The sequence below is a fragment of the Megascapheus bottae genome, chromosome 19 (genome assembly GCF_031878675.1).
Source record: "Megascapheus bottae isolate mThoBot1 chromosome 19, mThoBot2.hap1, whole genome shotgun sequence".
Taxonomy (NCBI): domain Eukaryota; kingdom Metazoa; phylum Chordata; class Mammalia; order Rodentia; family Geomyidae; genus Megascapheus; species Megascapheus bottae.
Genome location: NC_143527.1, coordinates 42,459,514 through 42,483,044, shown reverse-complemented (window position 1 = coordinate 42,483,044; position 23,531 = coordinate 42,459,514). Strand labels below are relative to the sequence as shown.

Genomic DNA, 23,531 nt, shown 5'->3' with positions numbered 1-23,531 from the left:
TGCATTTCCAGGAAATAGAGAAGACAGATAAAAAATAGTGTTCCTCTGATTATACCAGTTTATAGATAATAAACTAAAATTTTAGAAACTGCTGGGAGTGAGGAGACTGACCACATGAAGTGGTCAGTTTATTTGTATGTAGCATTTAATCTTTGCCAGGTGCTATTCAACATACTAAAGCTACAAAACCAAGAAAAACAGAATCTGAATCCGTAAGAAACTTATATGCATATCATCACCATAATTACATAAATAAATCTGTCTGTTCCGCCAGAATGGAGTCCCATAAAGCAAGGACCTTGCTAGTGTTTACCCCATATACATCAAACTGCTGTACTATACAAAATTTAGCCCCACATTTTTCTGCAAAATTCCACATCCTGCTGGCGAAAAGTAAAACTCATCCTAATGTCTTAAAATAGAACCTACAGTTTTTCAGAAAATGCTGAAATTTTCTAAGTACCCAATCTGTGTTTTCTACTTCACAACTCTCTAAACAAATCACAAAATTAACCTAGGAAGGGAATGAGGAAGCTCACATATAGTATGTTTCAAAGTCTGATATAAATCCATAATTTTGAGTTCCTTATATATTCCCATATATTACTACAGATAGGTAAATAGTGTTTATTTACATTATTTTGAAGTATTTTTAATAGAAGAGTGCTGAAAATGCCCGAGTTCCTCTACTTTTCCCTTTCCCTTACTATTACTATCTTCCAGCCCTAATACAGTTGTTAAAACAAAGAAATCAACTATGGTATAATATTATTCCTTAAACTACAGATATTAGACTTCACCAGTTTTTCTCAAGAATTCCCTTTTTCTTTTTCTTTTTTTTTAATTTGTCAGACTGTGGCTCACATTCACATTACAGCTTTTATTGATAACAATTTCCTATTTAACAAGCAGCACATTTGATAATCGACTCCTTTAACACAAGGTTTACATTAGCTTGTAGTCATAAAGCAAATAATTTTGTACCATGGTGACAGTTACATATTCTGAACATGTTCACACACACACACACACACACACACACACACACACACATACACTTATGCACAAGTTTTAAGAGGTGCTTAGAGTTTTGTAAAAAAAAGAAAATCGGTCATTTGAGTTCTCTGGAATTTCAGCAGCAAAAATGACATCACTTTAAACCTCAACATGATGGAACCACGTGGTCAATTAGAAAATGAAAATCTTAAAAAACAAACACTTTGGGCAACAAACAAAATTTTTCAGATTACCAAGACCTACAAAGCTTAAAACAGAATTATGTGTAGACATCTTTGTGAGCTCTGAATACTTGAATACGTTTTTTTTCCAAATATACTTAATACTGTTAGGAAACTAAGCCGTGAAGCTACTAAAGAAAGAGCAGAAACATAATTTCAACAAACCAGATCAACTCTAATGGAGACCTGAATGGGACACCATGGTAAACTGAGGAAAGGCATAGTGCAAAATGGCAGCTGAGCTACTTGGAGCCTAAACAGGGCCTTGGTCAGGATGCAAAGAGTCTCCTGAGTTCATGGTATAGGTCTAGAAAGGTTCACTAACCTCTTTTTTTTTTGCATTTTTTTTATTGTAATTAGTAAAAGGGTTACATGATATTCACCAGATAGAAGGTGCATTAATTCACGTACATTGATACCCTTTCACATGTCTTGGTACCCATTTCCCTCCCCCCCCACACCCCCCACCCGTCTTGGTTTTCCCCCCTTCCCTATCAAATTTCAAATAACCAAATACAAATAAATTCAATATATCAGATAACAAAGTGAAATACTATAACAATATGAGATAACCAAGGGACAGCAAAGGAGATGAGAGACAACATAGTACATTAAGGACAACAATCATTCGTTATATGGCTTTTGTTTCAATATCCTGGAGGTCCTTTCAATTAGCTTCATACTATATGGCCTTATGTATCAAGATTTTGCTCTATTGCAGATCTCTGCTAGTAGAGCCCAAGGTTTCTACTGAAGAATTCCCTTTTTCTGTTGCAGGATCTAATCTAGGCTCTGACACCACATTTATTTGTTCTGCATTACATTTATTTATTTGTGACAGGTCCTTAGTATTTCCTCTCCTTTTGGGACCTTAGTCCTTCTGAGAATTCAATAATCCAACCTCATCCACAGATTTATTACCCATAATTTTATCATTTATAGTTAAAAATAATAAAATTTAAAAATAAAATTATCAAACCAAAAAATATTTAAATTTACTCACCAATCACATAGCTATATATGAGTAGCTACTATAAATTTCTCTTATTGTGTGATCTACTGCTTTCTTGCCCTTAATTTTTTTAAATATCACCCTCATAAAAGTAAATGATACCACAAAAACAAGGTAGAAGTTACAGTGATTCTCACAAGACAGAAGGGACATGTGATTTGCTCAATTTAAATGTTAAAGGAAAGACATTTGCTTGAAGTCAGCATGTCTTTAGCATAAGTTGGACGGTACTATGGTAAAAGTAGGTCAAGTGTCCTCTGTATAGTATTCAACTCTACAAGTCCTGGCATGTGTGATTTTTTTCTTCAACTGTAGTCTCCATATACTGAAGATACCAAAGGTCTACTGAAGTGGTTTGTTATTTTGCAGAATATCCTTCAGTCTGAGTTTACATAGGGTTTTCAATAAGATTACTGAGAAAACTATCACACAAGTGATATATCCTTATCCAGGGAAACAAAAGGTGTTTATATTTATTACTCCTAAAGTTAAACATAATTAGTTAATGTCTACTGGTTTCCTTCACTGTAAAAGTTATCATTTTCTTTTTGTAATTAATAACCAGATATATTTGAGGAGATAATTTGAGACTATTCAAATATCTTGTTTCTTCTTAACTTTAATGACTAATTTTAGAACCCATTAATAGACTTTAGTTATAGCAAGTATTATGCTGTTCTTTTGACACTTACGTATTTTACTCAGTTCTTCTAAATGTATTAACTGGAATTATTCTGGAAGGAAGTGTTTTCTCTTCTCTATCATAATGCTTTTATTCTTACAAATGGGCCAAAGTATCTATACTCCAGGGGTAAAATCGCCCATCAAGAATTAGTTTAATGAGAAGGGATATCACTGTGTGAGAAGTAATGCACCTACTACCTGGCGAATGTAACTGTAACCCTTCTATATATTATCCCATCGATAAAAAAAAATAAAAAAGAATTAGTTTAGAAGTCAAGTGCCAATAACTCACACTGTAATCCTAGCTACTCAGGAGGCTGAACCTGGAGGATAGGGTTTGAAGCCAGCTTGGGCAGAAAAGTCTGTGAGACTCTATCTCCAATTATCCAGCGAAATGTCAGACCAAAGGCATGGCTCAAGTGGTACAATACCAACAGTGAGCAAAGAAGCAAAGTGAGAGCACTCTGAGTACAAGCCCCAGAGCTGGCAAAAAGGGGGGGGGGGAAGAGGAAGAAAAAAGGCAAGAGTGGGGAGGAGAGGACTAGTTTAGAACCAGGCAAGCCATCATGCCACCACACATGTTCAAAGGTTTAGGCAAAAACCTAGGCTATATATTCCAATCAAACCTAGTCTGAGGTACTTACACCTTGTCTCAAAAACACCAAACAAAATCCCAAAAAAGCTACTTTAGAATTATGCTATAGCATCTCATGTTAAAAACATGTCAGTGAATAGAGCAAAACCTAGATACATAAGGCCATATAGTACGACACTAAATGAAAGGACCTCCAGGATATAGAAACAAAAGCCATATAATGAGTGATTGTTGTCCTTAATGTACTATGTTATCTCTCATCTCTTTTGCTGTCCCTTGGTTATCTCATATTGTTACAGTATTTCACCGTGTTATCTGATATATTGTATATATGCGTATTTTGTTATTTGAAATCAGATAGGGAAGGGGGGAAACAACATGAGCGGCGGGGGAGGGGGAGGGAAATGGGGACCATGACATGAGAAAGGGTATCAATGTTTGTGAAGTAATGTACCTTCTATCCTGTGAATATAATGTAACCCTTCTATTAATTACAATAAAAATATATGAAAAAAACATGTAAGTGTTCTAGAATGAAAAGACAAAAATGTTGGCTGGACATGGCAACCTTTAAAAATGCTTAAGACCTAACATGAAATAGCAATAAATAAGAAGCAAGGTTATTTAATAATCCATGGGCAGGGTAACCACAAACAACATGGTGAATAATCATCTCTAGTCAAGGGCAGATTCCCAGAGAGCAATTAAGTATTTTACACAGTCTTCTCAGGGGGTGCCATGTGACTTCTCCTTTCCGAGGAGTAGAGACAATTGCACATGCATGTGCACATACACACACACACACATACACACACACACACACACACACACACACACCATCACCGCCAACACCACCGCCAAACTACCTCTCATCACTCACTACCATGAGCCATTGTCTCAATGCTTCTTAAAGCATCCCAGACACTTCCCTAATGAAAGAAAGCAATTGTTCCATGTCAGAAAGATACAGCAGGACAACCATGGTGATTCTAGCTATAATTCCAAAATTCCAGAGGTTGAGGCAGAAGGATCAATTACTTAAAGCCAACCTGGACAATTATAAGAAGATTTAATCAATTATGTCATATTCCAATTTAGCAGTATGGAAATAGAGAGGTGTAGTTCAAATTTCTTAAACTCTACATGTTATTAAAAGTGCTTTCTTTAGCATCATTTTAAAAGTCTACACACATACTCATCTATATACATATATATTACAGTACAGGAAATCAAACCCAGAGCTTCATAGATGCTAGACAAGTGTTCTGCCACTGATCCACACCCGAGCCCAGACTTCATAGTTTTTATGTTCATAGGCATTATGTCCACTAGATGATCAGTCATTCGGTTATGCAAGCAGCATTTACTGAACTTCTGTTTTGTGGGAAGTGCTGGAATCCTTACAACAATTAGTACAATGGGACCTCATTCCTGCTGTAAGGAAGTTGGAGAGACAGACAACTGTAAAAGACATGCAGTTGTGTACGATTGTGGGTGAGAAGCAAAGGCAGGCAGGTCATCCTTTACCACATTCAGAGTAAAACTGTCTTTCTTGGCTGCTGACCAGTCGCATTTCAACTATGGGGCCAACAAGTGGTTCTTTGAGTTCTAAATAGCCATTTCTACCTAAAGAGGTCAAAATAATTCTGCAACAGTTTAGCTTCCTCTGGGTTGTTAGTACTCTTGGACAACCTTTGTGTAAATCCTAAAAGCCAATGAACAAATGTAAGTGACTTGAGACCTTTGGTTCACCGTCACACTCTGATCACTGCAGTGCCTTAGCATGGCAGGTGTTCCATATTAATGAGTTACACCTGCAGCAGATAACCACACACTCCATTCATGAGGAAAAATGGATGCTTTTTTTCATAAGAAACATTTATTTTAATTTTTTGCCAGTCTTGGGACTGGGAATTCAGGGTGTGAGCACTGTCCTCGTGGCTTTCTCAAGGCTAGAGCTCTATCACTTAAGCCACAGCACCACTTTTAGCTTTTCTATGTACGTGGTACCAAGAAATTGAACTTGGGTTTTCCTGAATACTGGGCAAGCACTCCACCACTAGGCCAAAATTCCAGCTCTAATACACTTATTTTTTCATATATTTTTATTGTAATTAATGGAAGGGTTATACTATATTCACCAGATAGAAGGTGCATTACTTCACATACATTGATACCCTTTCTCATGTCTTGGTCCCCATTTCCCTCCCCCACCCCCACCCCCATCTTGTTTTTCTCCCTTCCCTATCTGACTTCAAATAACAAAATACGCATATATACAATATATCAGATAACAAGATGAAATACTGTAACAATATGAGATAACCAAGGAACAGCAAAAGAGATGAGAGATAACATAGTACATTAAGGACAACAATCACTTTTTATATGGCATTTGTTTCTATATCCTGGAGGTCCTTTCATTTAGCGTCATACTATATGGCCTTATGTATCTAGATTTTGTTCTACTGCAATATAGTTATTTTATAGTAATAGTGAAATTAGAAAATCTCTGGAAGTACATTCAGGTTGGTTATTCTGGTCATTCTTAAAAGCAATGGACACTAATGGGTACAGTTCCAAGAGTAGAGAAACGAAAGCTCCAGTACTCTTCTCTAACACTGTCAGTCACTTTGCAAAGGAAAAACAATCAGAAGGAAACCTTAAAGTCCATACCACCAAGCCACACTGTGCTTTATTATCCCGCTACACTGCACCTCACTGTTAAATTTATGAAGCCAACAGTCCTGGCCTTCAATTGCCATGAACAAGTAGTCATTTTATTTTATTGCCACATCAGTGTTTGGTTTCCAAAGATCAAGAACTCAAATGCACCTTCACTGTCAGAACCATCTGACCTTACTACCCGACATTCCCACTTCTACTCACAGACAACCATCTTCTGGAGGCCTGCACTTCATCTGAGAAGTGTATGGAAGTCTCAGGGTATTTCCTCACAAGTCCTTTCATCTCAGCATGAAGAAACTACTTTTCTGACACCCCACCGAACAAGATGTGTCCAGGGGTGAGCTGTCCCCTTCCCAGCATGCCACTCCGTCCAGATTCCAGGGCTCCGTGCCTACACCAGTCTCCCATTTCAAGGGCAGAATATATGAGTGAGCATGTGTGTGGGAATTGCTGAACACGTAGGTTCAGTATAAAAAGAAGTATGTATCTTCCTAAACAAGCAAGCTCATCATGTGTTCCATGACATAATGGGGAATGAGAAGACAACTGTCTTCCTTAATATATGTCTCGTGGTTCTTCACAGTAGCAGATACTCTTATATTCTCTGTAATAAAATACCTAGGTAATAATGTCACTTTTAATGAAAAAGAGGGTCCTAGCCTTTCATTTAGAGATCATTTCCAGGAAGTGATCATTTCCAGGAAGCCAAGGGACTGACAAAAACCAGTTCAACACCACTATGCAAATCAAGACACAGGATTGCTACTGCTTGAAGGTGCCAATGTCACTTTGGGAGGAGGGCAAGGAAAACTCACCCCGCACCACCAGCTAAGAGCTCTGGTTAGTTAAGAGCCTAGGACCGTAGCGGGGCACGGTGGCTCACGCCTGTAATCCTAGCTAGTCAGGAGGCTGAGATCTGAGGATCAAGGTTCATAGCCAGCCAGGGCACAAAAGGACCTGAGACTCTAATCTCCAATTAACCTCTAGAAAATGGGAAGTGGGGCTTGGCTCAAGAGTAGGGCATTAACCTTGAGCTGAAGAGCTCAGGGACAGTGTCCAGGCCAAGTTCAAGCCCCATAGCCCACAATAAAAACAACAGCAACAACAACAAAACAGGACCTTACTCTCTGGAAATCTCTGATAAAAGGGCGCACTAAGTAGACAGCGTCTTCTTTTTGCAGCACTGCTACCTCAACCCAGGACCTCTTGTGTGCTACACAGTCTGATGTCACACTGGAGGAATCATCAGGGAATCTCCACTCAATTTAAAGAAGAGGAATTAGGAATTTTCTCTCACAATGGAGTAAATGACTATCTTTCATAAGGTAAAAAGTGAGGTGCCAAACATCAGGGAACCCTTTAGTGTCCTTACAGCATCACTTCCACACCTTTTACGTCAGCACAGGACAGAGCAGGGCAGTATATGCTGTGTATGGTGAAACCTGCCAACAGGGAAGAAGGGCAAGCGGCAAAAATATGCTTATAAATCCACAAGCATTTCTCTCATCCAAAGTAATGGCCATAGTACTTGCATATGAGATAGGAAAAAAAAGGTTTATGGCTCAGATCAGAGTATACTGATGCTATTATATTTAAAGATATGACAATGAACTTATTAGTTTATATTCCCCTTTGTTAACATGGAATTTTAACAAAAATATATATTCTAATTAAAGGCAAAGGTTTGGTATCAGGTACCAAGCTGGATACAAATTCCAGCTCTGACATCATCAAACTATGTTGCTTTGTCTCTTTTCAGTGCTAATTTGTCTCAAGTTTTTTTTATCTATAAAATGGACTCAATGCCTACTTAAATTTGTTTTAAGTAGTAACCAAGATGCTTTGTTCAAAGTGCTTAGTACAGCTTAGTGCTTAGTACAATGGTAATAAATGCTTGAACAATAGCCAATAATATGGCAGTTTTTCATCCTTATTACCTTGTGCTCAAAAAACAAGTTTGAAGGCTTGGTCAGCAAGTCCATGACCTTTCCCAGGGTTTCTTAGGGCATGAGGAATCAGAGTACCATACCTATAAAAGAAAGAGCACGCACTTGGGCCACATCTACTCTGATGTCAACACCACATCACTAGGGTTCTACTACACTGAAGTTTTTTTTCATTACATCTATAACCTCCATGTTGGATCTGTGGATTCAGTTCCTTGCATGTATATTTTTTCAGTTGTCACACACAGCTGAAATGGGTATGAAAATAGCTCCTGTATTTCTGTAATTATTTTAAGCATCTTGACACAAATTTAAAATAACAAGAAAAGCATGGTTATTGGTAGAATGGGGGAGGAGGAATCTTGCTTGGCATAACCGAAATGGAAAGCAATCCACACTTTTCATGAGTCAAAATGTAGACCTAAGTTTCACACACGTGGTCTCACCTACTCACACTACGATGACACACTGCCTGAAACTCAGAAGACTGACTGCACCACTCTGGGAGGGCATACATTCCTACCTTTCCAACCTGTACTGTTCAAGCACAGGACTCCAGCGTTAGCCTCTTAAGTGCTGTGTTATAGGTGAATAGCACCATGCCAACCTATCTTTTTTAAATTTAAAATTATATTCTAAAACTTTCTAAAGGGCAGAAACAACTCTCCCCATGCACTGTTTTTACTAGCTATGCCATATTTTATTGTAAGGATGGGCCTTTATCATTTGTCTATGTGTTACCTGGGGACAAGTTTACCATTATTTTCTTACATTTTCATTGTATCTTCAAGTGCGTATGCCATTCTTCTTGACCTATCTTCTCCAAATCTGATATGCATGCATTTTCCCAGCTTCTTTGAAATTCTTGATAAATACCTTGAGATACAACCCCCTAGAGACTTTTATCAAATGTCACCCTGACTTCACAGTTAACATTTATCTATCCCTTAGCATTCCATGAGATTGCCAAGTCAGAATTCAAATTATAGAAGAGTTCCTTAATCATCATGTATGTTTGTTTCATTTATTCAATATATGTTTACTAATTGCTGCTTATAAAACTGCCAGCAAGTCAATGCAAACACATAAATGAAAGCTTTGATGACTTTCGGTCACAGAAATATATGCCAATCTAGCATTCGAAAATTATACTATTTTCCCCTTAAAAATCTAGAAGACTTACAATTTTTAAAGTATCTGTTTAATACAAAAGTCCTTGCATTGCCAAAAATATTCTCTGGTAATATATGTATACTATATAAAAAAACTGTCATGTTACTGGAGACAAAGCAATCTATAATCCAAGTAGTAGCTATCAACCAACTACTAACACTAAAGACTACTATGTTGAAATGAACTTTACAACCTGGGGGGAGGAGGGCTGGGAGGGAAAAAGTGGAAGAAAATGAAAAAAAAAATGTACTCATTACCTGACTTATGTAACTGTAACTACTCTATACATCACCTTTACAATAAAATTTAAAAGAGTATACAACCCTTCTATTAATTACAATAAAAAAAGTATATGAAAAAAAGAGTACTCAGAAATAAGAGCCAAAAGACTTAAGAGATGGTTGGAAAAGAAGGGAAAAGCACACTTTTTTGTTTCTATCTTTTTAAAAGGCAGTATTTAATGCTGAAAATACCATGAAAAGTGCATCAGATGTTCTCATTTTAAGTGAGAAGAGACAAAGTATGTCAAGATTAAAAACTGATCTGGCCAAGTGCCATTGCTCATTTCCATTGCCATTTCATTATGTACTTGTCCCCAGAAAAGGACAAACCACCCTTGGAAATTGTGCTTGTGAAGTAAACCCATAAACCCCAGGGAAGTGTGAGGATAAATTCTGATGTGAACAGCTAGCCATGTTACCTGTTGGAAAAGATACATAATGAGAAACAGCCTGGGTGTGGGTGAGGCTGGTCTAGTGTCAGAGAACCTGGGCAAAAAAAGCATACACTTGACCCCAAGGAAGCGAAGCCATTTCTGAGGGACAAAATTTGCATAAAATGTCTATCATTTCTTCCACAATCCTCAAATCTGCTGAAGAGAAGTAAAGCCTCTCCCGAACCCGAGAAACTCACTGTGTGGCATTCATAAATCCTGCTAGACTGGACCTTTTTTTTTTTTTCACAGCTCTCAGTGACTAACAACAAGAATTTGCTCAGCCACCCTCAGCCATTTCTCTTACACTTAGGCCAATATGTTGGAGCAATGTACTTACAAAGTGCCAGGAAACACAGAAATAGAAATAGAAAAAGCCCATCCAGTGGACTCAAGTGTTTTGGTAATAGACACTTTTCAAAAGCAATAATTCAAAAATAGACAGAATGCAAATGTACTAAATATGCAGTAAATAATACAAAAATTCTCTCCATTTTGGGAACACACACACACACACACACACACACACACACACACACACACAGTAACAATTTATATTCCCACCTGGGGAAATGTCATGCTGTTCCTTCCACCCCAAGGTTGTAACCCCATGGTCTTTGCACTTGCTGCCTTCTATGCAGAACTCTGTCCTGGTTTCACACTGTCTTCCACCACCACCTTTAGCAATGTCCCTCCACATTATTCAGTCAGTAATAAACTATGCACACCACTGCACTAGTTCTTACCCTACCTACTTCATTTTCTGTTAAGACTTCACTATTACCCGAAATTACACAATCTGTGGGTTTGTTTCTTGTATCTGCTTCTACAGCCAGCATCTAAATCCTGTGAAAATGGATGGGAGCTGCCTCTGTCTTTTCACCTTTACGTGCCCAATTCTGCTATAGAGCCTGGTCTATAGAAACTACTCAATAAATGAGTCAAATAAGGAAATCTAGGAGTATACCTATAAATAAGCTGTGTCTATTCATCCTTCATTCTTGTACTAAAATTAAGATTTCTTCCTGGTTCAAGTATTCCCAGACAATGTGTGAAGAAACAAAACAAAACAACAAAAAAGAACAACTACTATACACATGTTCTCAATCATGATCAACGCATAAATATACAAGTAGACATAGCCAGACCTGTAATTATCTGGTTCTTTTCCAGCTATGAGCTCCATAATAAATCCCCTTCATCAACTTGAAGTGTCTTTTTGTGCATTACCATATTCCAAGAGTCCTGTGTGCCCACCTGTAGGCCAGGCTGCATAATCACAGGGGCTCACTCAGTGCCAGCAAGTCTCACTCCACACACTGCATTGACAAACCCCTGTTGTATGCAGATGGAGCACTACACCCTATCCTCACAAAGGGTTCTTGCCAAAAATGAAATTCCTGCTGGAAATAAAAATTCTATTAGGCCCCAGAATTTAATAAAGGCCTAGGAGGTAGATAATATACTTTTATGACATTTTAATATGACGAATTCCAATTACATTTTCATGCTTTCTCTCCCAATACTAAAAACAAATTATACAAACATATATAGCAAGGGTATGTCCCTTAAGAAGTCTGTCATCTGAGTAAACTATATAATGTCTTATTAAATGAAACATTTTCCTCTTTAAAAATCATTTCTCACACCTAACTTAGCTAATGCCAAGAATAAAATTCAATAGAAGCCAATAAGAAAATTAATTAATGCCAATTGGCTCTTCTTCTCATCAAACAAGACAACAAAGGAAGAGCAGCAGAAGTTACAGAATGCATACTGTTTACCAACATGTAAGTATGAATTATATTGCTGTTCTGACAAAATGTGGCAAGAAACTATAGGAATGACGTACATGGAATAAAGATTCTTGCTAGTAAAGCTAGTAATTGAAGGGGAACACATGAATTTAATAAAAGCAATATATGATAAATGTATAGATAACATCCTACTAAATGGGGAAAATCTGAAGTCATTTCCCCTAAAGTCAGGAATGAGTCAAGGATATCTGCTTTCCCTGCTCTTATTAAATGCCATATTTGAATCCCTAGCTACAGCAATAAGTCAGGAAAAAGAAATAACAGACATTCAAAAAAGGAAAGAAGAAATCAAATTATTCCTATTTGTTGATATGATCCTATTCTTGGACTCCACAAAAGAAAAAAAACTAATAACTATATTTAGAAGAATGTCAGGATAGAAACTTAATTCCCCCACCAATGAATAGGCTGAGAACAAATCAGGAAAATAATTCCATCATAAAATCCCCCTAAAACAGCAAAATACTAGGTGCTTTAAAATACCAAGGAAGTGAAAGAACTCTACAGTAAAAACTATAAAAAAAAAACTTAAGAAAGTGAAGGAAACATCAGAAGATGGGTTGGCAGAATTAATATTGTGAAAATGACCATCCAGCCATTCAGTACAATAACTATCAAATTCCACATCATTCCTCACAGAATCAGATAAATCAATCTAAAAATTCATATGGAGGTAAAAATACCAAAAGCAATTCTAAGTAAAAAGAGCATTTCTGAAGGTATCCCAATACTAGACTTCAAATTGTACTACAAAACAATGGTAACAAAACCAACTACGTACTGGCAGAAAAGTAGACCTGATAACCAATGTAACAATACAGAAGACTTAGGAATAAATCTACATAGCTACAGCCAACTGATTTGTTTCATAAAGCAGTCAAAACTATCCACTGGAATAACGGTACTGAGAAAACGGTGAATCTGCAGAAGACTGAAACTGGATCTCTACCTCTCACCCTGTACAAAAATTAAGTCCATTTGGATCAAAGAGCTCAAAGCAAGGTCTGAAACTTTAAATCTACTGCAGGAAAATGTAAAGAACTATAGAAGATACATACCCAGGTGAAGGTTTCCAAATAGCACTCCACATGTCCAGAGGATGTGAGCAAGAATTGACAAATGGGATTATATCAAATTAAAGACAACCAATGGAACAGAAGGAAAATCTCCACTACCTATTAACAGGCAAAGAGTTTATATCCAGAATATACAAAGAACTCTAAAAGTTAAACATTAAGAGAACAAATAATCTAATCTGTAAATGAGCAAGGAAAGGGAACAGACAGTTCTCACAAAAACAAATACAAATGGCTAATACCTATAAGAAGAAACTTTCAATATCCTTAGCTACAGAGAAAATCAAAATCAAAATCGCATCAAGATTCCATCTCACATCCATACAAACAGAACCCATCAAGAAAATAAACAACAACCAATGCTAGCAAAAACGGGCAAAGGACCCTTCGTGAACACTTGGCGGGAATGAAAACTAGTGCAACCACTACAGAAATCAATGTGGAGCTTTTTGAAAAGACTAAGATTAAACCCCCTCCAATCAATTCCCATCTCATTTGGGGACAATTATCCAGAGGAGAGTAAATCAACATTCCAGAAAGATGATTGCATAATTATGTTTATTGCAGTACTGTTCATAATATCCAAACAATGAAATCAGTTAAAGTGCCCAACAACAAATGAATGGAAAAGAGAAATATGGTATGTGCATGCATATATGTGGCCAGGGATGCAGGTATATGCACATGTGTACACATGTGCATGTGTCTATGCATGCATATATATGATGTATGAAATCATGTCATTTGAGAAAAATGCATACATTAGAGAATAAGACTGAGAAAAGCTGTTCACCTTTTTATATACACATATTTACAAATATATATTATATATGATATATATCTTTACACACACACACGAGACACTGGTGGCTCATGCCTACAATCCTAGGTAATTAAGATATTGAGATCTAAGAATTGAGCTTTGAAGCCAGCCTGAGTAGAAAAGACTGTGAGACTCTTATCTGAATTAATCACCAAAATAACAGATGTGTGGCTCAAATGGGAGATTACCAGCCTTGAGTAAAAAAACAAGAGTCAATGGCCCTGAGTTAATGCCCCAATATCAGTGTGTGCACACACAGTGCACACAGATGCGCACACACACACACACACACACACACACACACACACACACAAACTCATTTGAGGAAGTTAGACCTAAAATATAATATTCGTGACGACATGCATACATATATATATATTACTGTATGTATGGATAAATACTTACCATGAATCTACTTCAGAACTACTTAGTAGAAAATAGAAAAGGGGGAAGGACCAACAATAATAGAAGATGAGTAATTTTGAAATATATTTTGAATGCATATGAATATGGCTGATATAGATTGATACAGAAACCTGTTGAAATTGTTCTAGGAAGTGTGGAAGGGTGGTAAAGGAGGGTAATAGAGGGAAGAGGTTGAATGAAATACATTGTAAACATCTGTGGAAATGTAACAATGAACTCTTCTGCTTAACTAATATAAACAAATAAGTAATTACTTATGACCTGACAAATGTAACTAACCCTTCTATACATTATCCTGGCAATAAAATACAATTTAAAAAAAGAAGAAGGGACAGTAACACCTTCAGATATCACTGTTCTTAAAAGCAAAGTTAAAACCAGCTCTTGGGAAAGGCTGGTTGTCAGGTCATGTGTGAGAACTGGGGTCAGCTCTTCATTGCAGAGGGGAAGGGTAACTTCTTATAATAAGGCTTTTAAAGGGATAAACAATCTAGTCCCCATTTCTTTTGCAGGCACTATTACATAGTGACATCCATCAAGTTTTTCATCATGGTCTTAGGAGAATCAACATGACAGATCTTACAGGCAGGTAAGAAACTTTTAAGTTAGAGGAGGATATGGGTTATTTAAAGAAAGTCTAAAGTAAAATTCAGTTCCTCAAAGCTTTATCTGGTATCTTCTTTTATGCAGTCTCTAAGTTTGTACTGTCCCTTGCTTGGCTTCTTCTGATCAAGGCTGGCATTCTTCCACTTGAGCCCCACCTCTACTTCTCAAACATTTTACCATGGAGTAGAGGAGTGTGTGTCTAGCTAAGGCACTATAGCATTGTCATTATCTATTCTTTCATTGTCATTATCCCTAAAAAGTCTCAAGCTAAGGGATGGTTTCTTTACACCACTCCGGAAGCATGCTACAAATACCAAAGTAAATGAAGAGAGAAAAAAAAGTCAACATTTCCATATTCACTGTTATTGGTCATTTCCATATTCACTGTTATTGGTCAAAATTTAAAAATGAAACAGCAAGCCACCCCCAACACATGTTAAACTTGTTTATTTCTGCATTCCATTTCTGGATTTGGCACTTGAACATGGTGTCTTGAAATAAGCAGAAACCTGGTACAAACTCTAAGGACTTGAGATCTGAGGTACACGCACAGTGTTACCAGAGAAGAAACCATCCATCAAGAGCTACCTCCACACAGAAAGGCAGAATGACTCAAACACAGAGACACAAAGTATGAGGTGGTATGGGCAAGAGAGGAAACCAGGTGCTGGTAAGTCTCCTAAACAGAGAGCTGAGGGGAATGAGCAAGTCCCTTCACTCTGTAGCCCATACTCTCTCACCTTCACAACAGCATATGACACCCCAACACTCTGACTGTGATCTTCGGGGACAGAAATAGTTTTACGTCTTTTCTTATTCCTTGGATGGTACTGGGGTTTAAGCTTAGGAAGTCATTTTCAAACATTCTGCCACTTGAGCAAAATTTCTAGTCCTTAATCCTTTTGGTTTCTTTTTGTTTTATCTTATTTTTATCGAAAGATGACGGGGGTGGGGTCTACAGTTACATAGTTAAGGTAGGGAGTGCATCTGGTTTTGTTCCCTGTAACGGCATCCCTCCATTTTCTCCTATTTATGCTCCCTAAGCCCCTCCCCCACCCCAAGTTGTAAGGTTCACATCCAACTATGTTGGAAATAAACTTTACAACTTGGGGGAGGGGGAGCTGGGGGGAAGGAAATCAGGAGAAAAACAAGGGGAAAGATAAGGATTTTCAACAAGAAATGTACTCATTACCTTATGTACAACTATAACCCCTCTGTTTATTGCCCTGACGACAAGAGTAATTTTTTAAGAGAAAGAATGATTTGGCATGCTAGGAAAACCCTAGAAATAATGTGAAATGATGGACAAGGAAATGAATAGAGGTGAGTTTTGGAGTTCACTAAAATGATCATGTAAATTGCTATTATTTATGCAGAGAAACAGCTTTATTAATTAGAGTTAGGTTTATAACTGATGACCAAATGCTGGGCTGAATAGTACAACATATAAATCATGCACATGCACCACAGTACGTACACGTACTGTGCAAGAACACTCGAGATTTTACAAAAAGCCATTATCATTCACTTCTACATCTACTAAATTTAAGTAGGAGGACTGCATAGGCTTTTCTTGTGCACATAATAGCAGATTTCATAGACATGCTTAAGCCTTAAAGCAGAGAAGATGTCTAGGAGACTCAAAAGGGAAAGAAAAAGCATCAGCAAAAGAAACAAAAATTGAAATGCAGAGTCTATTTGGGGATGGACAAGTTGCAATGCCAGTCTGGAACTTGGGTCACCACAAGAAAACAGACAAATGAACAGACAGACAATACGGAGAACAAGTGAGGATGGTGATCTTCAGGCTAAGGAGTTGAAACTGCTTTTAGGGAAGCTATCAAATGTTTAAGGCCAAAAAAAAGTTTAAATAAAAGCTATCATTTGGCCTGGTATCGATTGATCATGCCTAGCTTATAAGCCTAGCTACTCAGGAGGCTGAGATTTGAGAATCTCAATTTGGAGTCAGAACAGAAAGACATATAAATCCATGAGACCCTTGTCTCCAAATAACAAGTAAAACGCTGAAAGTAGAGGTGTCACTCAAATGGTGGTAGAGCCAAGGCATGAGAAAAGGAAAAAAAAAAAAAGGTGTCTGGATAGCATAAGAATGCTGCAAAGGCATAGTTTAAAGATAAGAACCTGAAAAGGCAGGAAGACAGACTCATTGTCTTCTTTTTAACTTCCCAGATGCCAGGCAAGCACTCTGTAAAGGCCTGTTAAGAAGAGCAGCCCTGCTGGAGTTAGGCAGCAGGACAGGCATCAGAGGGCATATGCAGTGTCTCCAGAGCACATGCTGTGGACAGCCAGATCTCTGCACCATTCTTGCTAAAACCTCTTCGAGGTCTTGTTAAGGAAAAGCACTCACTGACTTTCCATTTGGGATCTTTACATTTCTACATGAAAGACTTTGTAAAGCTCTACAGTAAAGGAACTAGCTTACATTTTCTTCTTTCAGAATCTGTCCATAAATCTACCCTCACCCCTTTTATTGAAAAATAGTTCTCAATATCTCTGAAAGCAAGCATTCACCAGAAGCTTTGGGAAACTTGGCTGAGCTCATCTATAACTCAGCCCAAAGAAATGATCTGGAAGACAAGAGCAGTGTGCTAGTGCTGAGGTGTCGAGCCTGAGAACAGCAAGTGGAGCTCTAATCACACATCCAGTACGTCCATTCACCCACTCAGGTCCGTGGAAGAAATACAAGCATTCCAGTTACTTAACTGATCATTTCCTGTTGGTTACTGGTGGCTAAAGAAACCTTGTCACCAGCATCTATGAAATAGCTCTCTTTCAAAAACCAAAGGCTTTAAAATCAACGTTCCTCCTCCTTTATGAGCAAAATAAACAGAATTATTTTAGTTAGATCTAATTATCTTTTCATAAAAAAACTATCTATATGTTCTACAAGAAACTGATCTTGTACTTAGTTATCCTTGAAGTTATTTAAAGAGCCTAAGAAAAATATGTCAAGGAAACTGACTGACCAAGCTCCTACTTCCCTTTCCTATGAGACAACAGGAATTGGTTTTCACCACATGTCTTAGCCTTTTATGAGTCTTTTTATCCACATCATTGCCTTAACAGACTATAGTCAAGTAGAAATACCACTTGGAGTAGTAAAGATAATATATTCAGGTTATCTGAGTTTTCTATTTGCCCAAATATAATGAATATCAAGGTGGTCAAGATAATAATGTATGGTCCTTGAGTTGTGTTTGCAGCAATATGTTGCAAAGAGCTTCACAGGTATTCACTGGAAGGTAGGTAAGAATCACTCTGTTTCAGCTAAATGGTGAGCACCCTCTGAGAGTAAGTACTGGTAACCAAAAGCACCATTCTCAAAAGTCAGGGTTAACCAATCCATTTGGAAATTCAACCATAAGTTTCATCAAAGTTCATATCTTTAGTCCCAAGTATTTTGCTTCTGGTAGTTTATTCAGGAAAATAATCAAATACATAGAAAAATCTTTATACATAAAGGTGCTTTCCAAGCATTGCTTATAGGGGTAAAAACTATAGTAGTAGAATTACTATTCTTGTACTTGTACTATTTTAACAATAATAAAAATTCAAGAGCATGTATAAAAGTGATTACTCTACAGCACCTTAAAATCCTGTTTATAAAGCTAATGGTAATAATAAAATAGATTAAAAGTGAATAGGCAAGTTATAAAATTGTACACAGTAAACACATTATTGCAAAAAGAAATTTACACAGGACATTATTAAAAGGATACACGTCAACATATTAGCAATGGAAAGCTTCATATGACCTGACTATGTATAATTCTTTTCCTTCTTTTTTTTTGTCAGTTGTGGGGCTTGAACTCTGGGCCTGGGTGCTGTCCCTGAGCTCTTCAGCTCAAGGCTACCGCCCTACCCTTTGAATCACAGCACTACTTCTGGTTTTCTGGTGGTTAATTGGAGATAAGAGTCTCGTGGACTCTTGTGCCCAGGCTTGCTTTCAACCAGGATCCTCAGATCTTAGCCTCCTGAGTAGCTAGGATTTACAGGTGTGAGCCACTAGTGCCCAGCTCTTTTTCTTCTTTTGAGTTTTCCATGCTTACCAAATTATTCTTACAATGAATAGACATTACTTACAAAAATGAAAAAATTAATTTTTATTATGAAGTAGGGTCTAAATAATGAAAAGTCATTTCTGAGAAATTGTTCTACGTAAAAATTTAAGAATGAATTGATTTTTATTTTCTTCATACTTTTACATACGTTGTTGTACAAAAGAGTTACAAGGATTACCATAAGGAAATACCAATTGGAAAGTTGAGCTGCATTATGTAGCAATGATAGTATATCTACTCTCACCCAGGAAGCAAGTTATGCTTGAACTTGTAACCACACATTTGGGTACTAGAGAGGGGCTTTCTACGCTTCCGCCACCTTTCAGAGTAATCATACACAGTCCAAATACACAGTACCCTGGCCACGTAAATACAAATTTGGAATGAGTCACCCACTGCTCTGACAGTCACTCTACAGCCTCTTCAGCCTCTGTCTCCAAAGATAATTGATACATAAACTTTAATAAGACAAATTTCTTTTAAGTGGAGATATGGTTAATAGCTTAGTGACTTTTCCTTTACACCTAAGTCAAGATTTAAGACCAAACCAAAGTACCTCAACTCCTTTAACATTTAGAACATTTCAGGCAATAATCCTATTATCCCATAAAATTAGCAAAAATCACTGGATTGTCAATTCCAAATATATTAAGAAAACTCATATTAGCAAAGGAAATAAGGAGATGTGAACTAGACTTTATTATGGCCAAGGAGAAAGGGTCAGCCCTTTCATCCTATATCATTAGTACAGCTACATTAATGAACAAAGATCAGCATAGCAGACCAAAACAAATGAGGAGCCAAACCTACAGGGACCCACCTGCAGGGAAGGCCAGGTACATATACGTCCCTTATTTGATCCTTTCTTATTCTCTAGAGAAACGTAGGGAGGTAAAATCATTGTGCGGGTACTCATGTGCTATGGTAAACAATAGTGAGTACTTGGTAGCTTCCTAAGAAGGAGAACAATAGGGAAATCGATCATGCCTGCTGAAGGAATAGTACAAGTCAGTACCACTGTCTGAGAATCATCTCTCCCAACCCACTTATTATGTGTACATTACCTGGGATCTTAAGATAGACATCCTGATTTATCAAGTATAGGTAAATGCTGAGGATAACAAAAATCTTTAGTGAGACTAATGTATAGCCATGATCACACATGCTACTAGAGTTACAGGCAGCTAACCCTCCAACCCTTGGTTATACTAAGTATGCTTCATAGCCCAGCCAGTATTATCTGGCTTCTAAGTTGGGAAAATAGAGAGAAAATGGAGCACATAGCACTCAGTAAGCTGTGAGGTCTGTGGTTTAGCAATACTTAGTATTTTACTACTACTGCTGTTGCTGCTAACACAATTGTTATTTAGGCATGTTGACACCTAGGGAGAAGAAACCAAATGATAAGTGAGGTCATTAAGTAAATTATAAATTAAGAAAATATGAGCAAGGAATGTAAGTATAGAGGATGAAGGAGTTGTAGGGAGGAGCTGCAGTAATAATTAGAACTGTTGTCATTCACTTTGTTCTTTTTTCTTACAGAGGGGGAAGAGAGGGAATGTTTGAGGGCCAGTACCATGGTTTGAATTCGAGGTCACAAAACTGATGCACTAACACTTGAGCTACACCTGGCATTTTTCTGATTATTTTGGAGATGGTGCCATGCTTTCTGCCCAGTAGGCTTATGAGCATGTGTGTTCCACTGCCTCAGTTAGTAGGCAGAAGCCCTAGCACCAAGCTTCACATTCGTCATAATGTATAAGAAGCACAATTCCACTCACTATCCCAGGCAAATCTAGGGATTCTGATTAATTCCAAATACAGCCTTAGACTGGTCTGGACTTCTTTCCCCTTGGTACACAGAAGCTGTTAAGTCCCCAAAACAGGGGTGAAGACTTAGATGTGGTGAAATATAAGCCACAGGTAACCACTGGCAGGCTGAGGAGGTAAGAAGTACAGGAATTCAAGTTGTACTGCTCTTCCTCTGGTTCTTCATGACCATCTCTCCTCCTTTTCTCTTCTCCTGAGAACTGTAAAATTTGCAAAGCCTCCTCAAGATGCCTCTCCACCCAAGTCACCTCCTGGGTATCAAGGAGGTCAAGAGGCACTGCAGGCCATTTCACAGATGTGCTTCATGTCACTACCATCTATGTTGGAGAAAAAGTGGCTTTCCATAAGAGCAGCTCAGGAAACCAAAGCAGCTTCAGTGTGCATGCTACACAATGACAGAAGTCAGGGGAGTGTTCTTTTGAGTACATGTTTAAAAAATAACGATGGAGCTCATTTCCACTGGCCGTGACCATTTGAGCATGACCTTTCCACATCACGACTCCATTCTGGGAGCACTGTTGTTACAGCTCCAACATTACACATAGGAATCTAAGAGGCCCCTGGAGTTTGCTCACAAGTTGACGATATGGAACTTCCAGAGCTGGGCTCGGCAACTTGACTCCACACTGCATCAGAACCCTATGCTCAACATCTCCTATTGCTGCTCTCATCCTTCCTCAGAATAGTCCAGTGGGACGCTTACAGGTACATGGCTTACAGGTGAGTAAAGGGAAGCACAAAGGGAACAGTAGGACATGTCAAGGAGCTCAGATGTAGATGATGGAGGAAGCAGATCCCAGTCTAACCCCATATGGCCTCTCTCCAGGCACCCCATCAACCTCCCTTGTTTGCTCTACAAAAACTGAAAAGCCACAACATTTAAGACTCATAGGACCAAAGGATATAGCCGCTTTCCATGAATATTTGTACTATCTTTCCCTTTAAGTATAAACCACAAAGCAAAAAGACCCTTTTTGTGTAAAAACATTTCCCCTAGATTCCATGAGATCCCTCAGCTTCACAGTTGCCCATCTGTGAACAAGGAGCCAGAGGTCCACAGGATTATGTGGCTTCCTGGGATGTTAAGTGACTCAAACAAAAGCAGGATCCAAATTCAAAAGCCTCTGTGTCTCAGGCCATGGTTCTGGGCACCAGCCAGACTCAGTGGTTCCCCGCAAAATGTGCAAATTGGCAACCAGGGGGCAAATTGACACTAACTTGTCATGTCCAGCTTCTCTGTCAGCTCATTTTAAGAATGCTATCCTAGCTGGAAAGTTAGCATGGCCAAGTTGGCCCCCAGCACCTCTGGCACACAAATAATATTGAGGAAGTAAACTAAGGTTGGAAGGAGAGAGGCCACTCATCTGCCGCTAACTTTCTCTATGGAGTTTTCCTAGTTCCATTAAAAAAAAAAAGCCCCTTACACATGCTGTCCAAGTGATATATTTCCTTGGAGAATATATTGAAGGAACTCTAGAAATTGCAGGATATTGTATGTCCTCTCACTCAACAAAAACAAACCCATTGAAATATCCAATGTTTTCACATTTCCTATTGACAGAAAATATACTATTATTCTGTCGACATCAATCCCAGCAGCAGTCTGAAGCCTTGACTGAGGAATGGCCTTCAGCTTGTAACTATACACGTATTCATTCCATGCAGTTGTGGGTGTTTTGTTTCAACCAAAGAACTGAAACAAAAACCTCCAAGTAAGTGGAAGACTCTCACCTGTGAAAGCATTTGTGGCCTGAAAACCAGCTTCCTGCATACTGCTCCCCAGACAAGCTTGTGTTTCGACTCTTAAGCTGTCCTGTCACGAGGAAACTGCCTGGGCGAGGCCTCAGGTCACTTCCATCTTAGCCTGTCCAAGTCCATCGCTCTGCCGGTCCAGCTTTCAGGAGCATCTGATGCCCACTGGCTGTGCTCCCACACCCTGTGAGCAGGCAGTACCTGGACGGCACGCAGTCCAGCAGCGTGTGGGGCACACGGTCACGTCAGCTGTCCAACCAGAGCACTGAAGCCATGGTGAGCCCAGGAGTGGAGAAGCTGTCCCACTGAGACCTGCTCTCCCACCTCACAACGCAGGCCTCCTCAGCCTCGTGGCAGTCAGCATCTTCCACAGTCTCAGCCTCACCAAGGGAGCCCAGCCTGTTCTGATCTGCTGCTCTCTGTGCTGCACCTCTGCTCTTGCTGAAATTAAAAAGAAAAAGGTCACTTTCTTGAGGACCTGCAGAACCATAAGATTAACAGACCTACAAACACCAACAGAAAAGCCACCTGGAGTCATGCCCATTATCCCTCTGAAGACACTGGGGCGTTAGTCCAAGGGTGAGGGGTGGAGACTCTGCCTCACCCCCCAGAGCACCACAGAGCATCCACTCCTTCAAGCCTCACTAAGAATGGCTATGAAGACCACAATGTGCTAAAGTCCTTCCACGGGTACTTAGAATCCACACATACCCTGAAGAATCGAGATCCTAAGGTGTTCGAAGTGATGTCTTTGGTTCATATCAACTGTTGTCGGCACCCCATAAAGGGAAAATCAGGGTTTGAACAGAGCCCTTTTTTAAAAGTAACTCTAAAATATGATTAAATGGAATGTATCCCAGGGATACCATGACTATTCAACATCTGCAAATCAATAATGTAATGTATCACTTCAACAAAATTAAGGGTGAAAATCACATAATCATCTCATTAGAATCAAAAAAGCACATCTGATAAAATTCAACATTCATTCATGATAAAAAGCCTTTAGCAAATTAGATATAAAAGGAACATACCACATGAAAGACTATATAAGGCCACAGCAAATACGCT

At 38.4% G+C, this 23,531-nt stretch overlaps 1 protein-coding gene across 3 annotated transcripts in view; it reads right to left on the bottom strand.

The window, feature by feature from the left end:
• Ldlrad4 (low density lipoprotein receptor class A domain containing 4) overlaps window positions 1-23,531 on the bottom strand; it is a 379,847-nt gene that overhangs the window by 220,507 nt on the left and 135,809 nt on the right. For 2 of the 3 annotated variants that reach the window (XM_090353455.1, XM_090353456.1), the window contains exon 2: window positions 22,440-22,901. The exons of the other annotated variant lie outside the window; for it this stretch is intronic. In XM_090353455.1, the coding sequence (XP_090209581.1) occupies window positions 22,440-22,479 (40 nt within the window). In that variant the 5' untranslated portion in view covers window positions 22,480-22,901. The remainder of the gene's footprint in view (window positions 1-22,439; window positions 22,902-23,531) is intronic. 3 annotated transcript variants of the gene reach the window in all.